General features: G+C 37.1%; 1 protein-coding gene across 1 annotated transcript; it reads left to right on the top strand.

The window, feature by feature from the left end:
* Positions 1–321: 321 nt before the first annotated feature.
* Positions 322–2,269, top strand: LOC142153142 (E3 ubiquitin/ISG15 ligase TRIM25-like). Its single transcript, XM_075210461.1, has one exon. The coding sequence runs from the start codon at positions 328–330 to the stop codon at positions 1,894–1,896; it is 1,569 nt and encodes a 522-aa protein (XP_075066562.1). The 5' UTR covers positions 322–327; the 3' UTR covers positions 1,897–2,269.
* Positions 2,270–6,011: the final 3,742 nt, after the last annotated feature.

Genomic DNA, 6,011 nt, shown 5'->3' with positions numbered 1-6,011 from the left:
GATAGGTAATGCTTACTGCTTTCTGGTGCACATGTGCAGTACGGAAATACGTATCTTACTCAAAATAAGACGCAGCTCTAGATGAGCACCAGTATCTACTAGACAATGACGTACCATTGTTCCTTTCAGATAGCGATGCAATATATATAGTTTGCAAAGTAAAAATATCTTTTATAAGTATTGGCTCTGTCCCATAGTATAACTGGGTATGTAGATATAATGTGAGTGACAAGCTCAGCCTCGCCCTGTGTGGAGAATGTGACAAACACCCACTGGTGTCTGAGTGTCAGAGACTTTCACTTTTATTTCTCTCTTCTGCTGTCAGCGATGGCGTCTGCTGATCTGAGACAGGAGCTGGACTGTTCCATCTGCCTGAACATTTATACAGATCCTGTAACACTGAGATGTGGACACAACTTCTGCCGGGTCTGTATTGATCATGTGCTGAAAACAGAGGAGGGGTCTGGAGTTTATACCTGTCCTGAATGCAGAGCAGAGTGTCAGGAGCATCCTGCACTGCAGAGGAACATAACTCTGTGTAACATAGTGAGGAGTTTCCTGTATACTCGGCCAGATCAGGAGGAGACTGGGATCTTCTGTACTTACTGTGTGGATTCTCCTGTACCTGCTGCTAAATCATGTCTGTTGTGTGAAGCTTCTCTGTGTGATAAACACCTGAGAGTACACAGCAAGTCAGCAGAACACATCTTATCTGATCCCACCACTTCCCTGGGGAACAGGAAATGCAACGTCCATAAGGAACTCTTCAAATATTTCTGCACTGAAGACGCTGCCTGTATCTGTGTGTCCTGCTGTCTGATCGGAGAACACAGAGGACATCAGGTGGAGTCACTGGATGAGGCCTCTGAGAAGAAGAAGGAGAAACTGAGAAATGTTCTGCAGAAACTGACCACAAAGAGAGAGGAGACTGAGAAAAAAGTCCAGAGTCTGCAGGAGCGCAGGAGAGAAGATCAGGATAAAGCAGATAGTATAACAAATAGAGTCACTGCCCAGTTTAGTGACATCAGGAGAAAGCTGGAAGACCTAGAGAAGAGAGTCCTGAGTGAGATCTCCAGGCAGGAAGAGAGTGTTTCACTCTCAGTCTCTGATCTGATCCAGCAGCTGGAAAAAAAGAAGGACGAGCTGTTCAGGAAGATGCGTCACATTGAGGAGCTGTGTAACATGTCTGATCCAGTGACTGTCTTACATGAACCAGACACTGGTGACTTGTGTGATACTGGGGGCAGAAAGAGACATTATAACCAGGTCCATGATGTAGGAGATCTGGATGTGGGTCTCATCTCAGAGACATTATACAAATTATCTGGTATAATAACAGGTATAAATACAGGGATCTATGTGCAGGAAGCTACAGACATATTATTGGATGTAAACACAGCTTCTAATAATATACATATATCAGGTGATATGAAAACTGCATCCTGGTCACATATACACCAGAAACGTCCAGAAACACCAGAGAGATTTTGGTGTAATCAGGTAATAAGCACCAGGAGATTTTCCTCAGGGCAGCATTATTGGGAAGTGGATGTCAGTAAATCAGGGCACTGGTTGGTAGGGATGTGTTATACGAATATAGACAGGAGAGGAGGTCAGTCACTTATTGGATATAATAACAAGTCCTGGTGTATGAGGTGGTATGAAAATCAGTATACAATGAGACATAACAAGGAAGGGATCCGGTTACCTGACAATATCCCCTATGATAGAGTGAGGATATATCTGGATTATGAGGCTGGACATCTGTCCTTTTATTCCCTGTGTGACCCGATCAGACACTTACACACCTTCACTGTCACCTTCACTGAGCCCCTTCATGCCGCATTATGGGTATGGAGAGGATGTATAAAGATATCTGGGGGAGTCAGGAGCTGAGAGAAATTATATTAAATTATTATAATGTAAGAACTCTGCCCAGAGACTGATGACATCACATGATGGGAAATCTTATTGGTAGAAAATGTAATTGATAAATTGAAACAGTGGGTGGAGCTACAGCTGAGCCCCTCTTCCGGTGTTACACTAGGCATTAGGTAACTAGATGTAAATTTGTCATCTTTCCTATATGTTTTCCATTATTAGTACTGTATTATATGTCACCTGTTCATTGACTATTGTCAGTAATGGAATACAGTGGATAAATTGCACAGATGTGTACATAAAATTTGCTAAATTGCCATGATACAAGATATGGACGTCTCCGTTAAGAGACAGTTGGATATATGTGATAGGTTAATAATTGAAAGTGTACTATGTAATGTTAATAAAAGTGAGACCTATCTTTTTAAAATTACGGTTTGAATTTACTTTCCATTCTGTAATTCTGAATAGAGCTATAATTAAAAATTCACAACAGTTACTGAAATGTTATTTTGTATTATTGTAATATGTACAGAGATAAATAAGCTTCTATCAATCCACCACATGTTCTATGACTAATAAATAGTCTATGAGAGATACCACCCGGCTATAATATCTCCTGTGTCTATTATCTAGGTTTGCCGTTGTGCCATTTGTTTTATCCTTAGTAAACTCACTGTTGTCCTGGTAAAGTCAGTATTCCATAGTATTTGTGGCTGCATAGATCCCAACTGTCCTACATGTTAACCCACTACTGGAGAAAGACAATATTAGATTCACCCACAACTTTATCATTCTATTGATGTAATTTTTCATAGACACCATTTGTAGAAAGAGATTGTAGAAGAGCCGTTAGATACACTCTGTTAGAGAATGCTTCTAACCAATGATTACAACTTATTATACCATAGTTTCCTACGCCTCCTGAATGTTTGTCTCAAATCAGCGTGAGACCTCCCAGACTGAGAGATCAGACAATTATTCTGGAGAGAGCTTAATGTACCTGACACGGCCCACCCAAGTTATAAAAGTAAAATTAAAAAATAGGTCTCCATTTTCCCGCCCTGCCCCTCTCCCCAGGTCGCTTCTCAGCCACCGTAAAATAAACTAAAAATGTACACTGTATCTGTCTCAGAGCTTGAACAAACTACACATATTTGGTATCCCTGTACCTACAAGAACTAACCGATTCAAAGTTGCATTTATGGGGTTACTCTAAATTTCTAAAAGTAGATTTGGGAAGAATGATTGAAAAGTTAATTTTTTTTCTTATTTCTCCTTAAATAATTCCCATAAGCAACAATACAATTATTCCATCTGCTACCAAATCAAAACTGTATCTGCTCTGAATCCCCAATATTAAATTCGCATGGATATACTAACCACAGAAAACTTATTCCCAGTGAAACTGAAGAATCCCCAGAACATAACAATTAGTCTGGTTAGGAAGGTGCAACAACTTTTATGTCATTAAACCTGCATTACTATCCATGGAAATATTTGTACCATTGTGGTCCTTCCCTAGTCGGAGCCCAGGGAGCTGCTAGCTGTATAGATTAACACCTGTATGCAGGGGTACTAATACACTATCAAAAGATCATACCTAAGCCTCTTATAGTAATTAACCTATTTAATTAAATGAAATCTATAATGTCCTAATGATTGAAAAAAACTGTTTAAACCTGAAACAATATCTACAAATTTATAAATTACTACTTAAGTAAAATAAGGAATCACAGAGAAAAACAATTCAAGTAAAAAACAACTACAGCAATTAATTCAAAATTTCAAATGGAATAACCAATTGCGCTTTTCTATTCAATTTCATTCATCCAAATACAAATGTCCAACTCTATAGAGACAAACAAATGTCCAATAAATTAGTCCAGATCCAAGTTTCCAAAATGTTCATTTTCTGACGACATCAATGCTCTGTTTATCCAAAAGCTAATCTCCAGATGTATATGTAAAAAAAGGATAACACCGTAAATGATATTGGAGAACACCGTCCTAAGAAGTATACTTGGTGTCCCCCCTACATTCCATGATCATGCTGAAGTGGTTAATCATATATAAACACATGCTTTGGTGAGCAACGTGCTACCTATATAAAAGACCCTCTGTAAACAATATACACTTTTAATAAAAATTCTGTGTTCAGTGTTTCAACAAATAGCGCCTCAAAAAAAATAATGTAAACAGTACATAATGTAGTACTTTTGGAAATCAGTGAAGATCTAAGCTTTTGTAAATTGCACTCGTATATATATATATATATATATATATATATATATATATATAAATATGTTCACCTTACATAACTCCGCTCCCACCAATAAATCTTCTCTTCAAGAGAATTCAAACACTTCTTCGTTCCCTTGGAGTAAATCTTTTCTTCCAATGCTGTTAAATCGTAATAAGTGAAAAGCAGAGAAAAGGGCTTCTTTAGTGTATAAATTTAATTCTATGAAAACACATCAAATCACCAAAATCAATTGATATTTGACTCAAACATCCTCATTGTAAATTTTAATAAACATATACGGCCTCCCCACAGGTGAAGCAAGTCTCCTACCTGAAGAGCATCTATTACATGCATCTCAAGTCACCTTGAAAACTGATGTTATAGTCCCGGGGAGGGTTAGGATGACCGAGTGTCCAATATAACTCCTCAACTGAAGACTTCCATACACCACACATAAACCAACACGTTATAGCAGTAACTGTCTACTTCAAGGTGGTGGAGAACCAGTATCTATTCTCTTTTATCGTTCTTACATCCAAATAAAATTGATTGTTGTTTACTTGATTCATTTAGATGTATATCGTGAAAACAAAAAACAACGAATGTCTAAAACATGATACCTAATAATGAGTTAAATATGTTAATATTTTCATACAAACATAAATGTTTTATCAATGATGGGGGGGAGGACAATCAGATTCTGCCACCTCACTCATGCGAATGGTAACAATAGCCTGTCTGGTGTGTACATGATGTGAACATAGCCCAGCATCATACCGATTACATACCTTTAACCCCTCCCAATATCACATGAAGATATTGGCATAGCTAAGGGTCAATCTGTTGCCCATCGCTGTTCCTTTCTTTTGTATGTAAAAATTGTCCTTAAACCAAAGAAATTGTTGTTGAAAATAAAATCAATGTCTTAGGAGGCATTTTAGTAACTCCAACATAAGGGACTTTTCCAAAAAAAAATTATTCTATCTAAGGCTGTTTTATGTTTCATTATGATGTACACTGAGCCAAATTCTCCTGTAATCAAAATAAAATCTTCCTCCCATGTTATCTATTTTACTTTATTTAATATGTTCTTTGTATCCCTAAGACAGGTCTTCATTTCACTCATCAGGGGTTGGAGATGATGATCCAAGAAGTGGGATAAATTGGATGTGATAGATTTTGTGCCAGTCATTATTGATCTACTGGGAGGCTGACTTAGAATCCAGTGAATCTCGGGTAACACTTATAGTACTGGTATGGCTGTTTTGTCTATTAAGGTTTTAGGTAAAGCTGAATGAAGAGCAATACAAATATGATATACTTGTATATAGATTTAAAATGGTCAGCAGATGTACTTATATGGTCAAAATGTTATCATCCTTTAATAGTTTCAGGTATGTGTTATTCTAAATGGTAATGCTAAGTTATAGGATACGTTTCAATGCTTGCTTATGTTTCTTAAGAAATGAAACTAGTAGCAGCCTATCACTCAATGCCATTTTATCTTACTCAATGATGAATCAAGTTGGTATGACATTTAAAGATATGGGGATATTTTTTCTTTATGTTCGTAGCAATTATCTGTAGTGTATAAATATCTGCTGTGATTCACTTTCATTGTTCAAACTTGACTGCACCCAGCACTTGTTGAAAGGTCAACAGCACTTGCTAGAGCATTTTAATAAACGTCACCAGATTATTTACATTTTTTGGACTTATCGAGTTATTGGCAAATTAACCCTTGATCAATACTATGATCATTTTCACTACCATATACTGTTTTCCTATTACAGAAATAGCTCTATTTGTTACATGTCTGTTGAGGTCATTTGAGCAAATTAGTTCCAATAATTTCAGTGGGATAACCTTCTAAAACTCCATTTGT

Source organism: Mixophyes fleayi, chromosome 4, assembly GCF_038048845.1.
Source record: "Mixophyes fleayi isolate aMixFle1 chromosome 4, aMixFle1.hap1, whole genome shotgun sequence".
NCBI lineage: Eukaryota > Metazoa > Chordata > Amphibia > Anura > Limnodynastidae > Mixophyes > Mixophyes fleayi.
The sequence above is the reverse complement of the archived record's forward strand: the minus strand, read 5'-3'. Positions and strand labels throughout refer to the sequence as shown.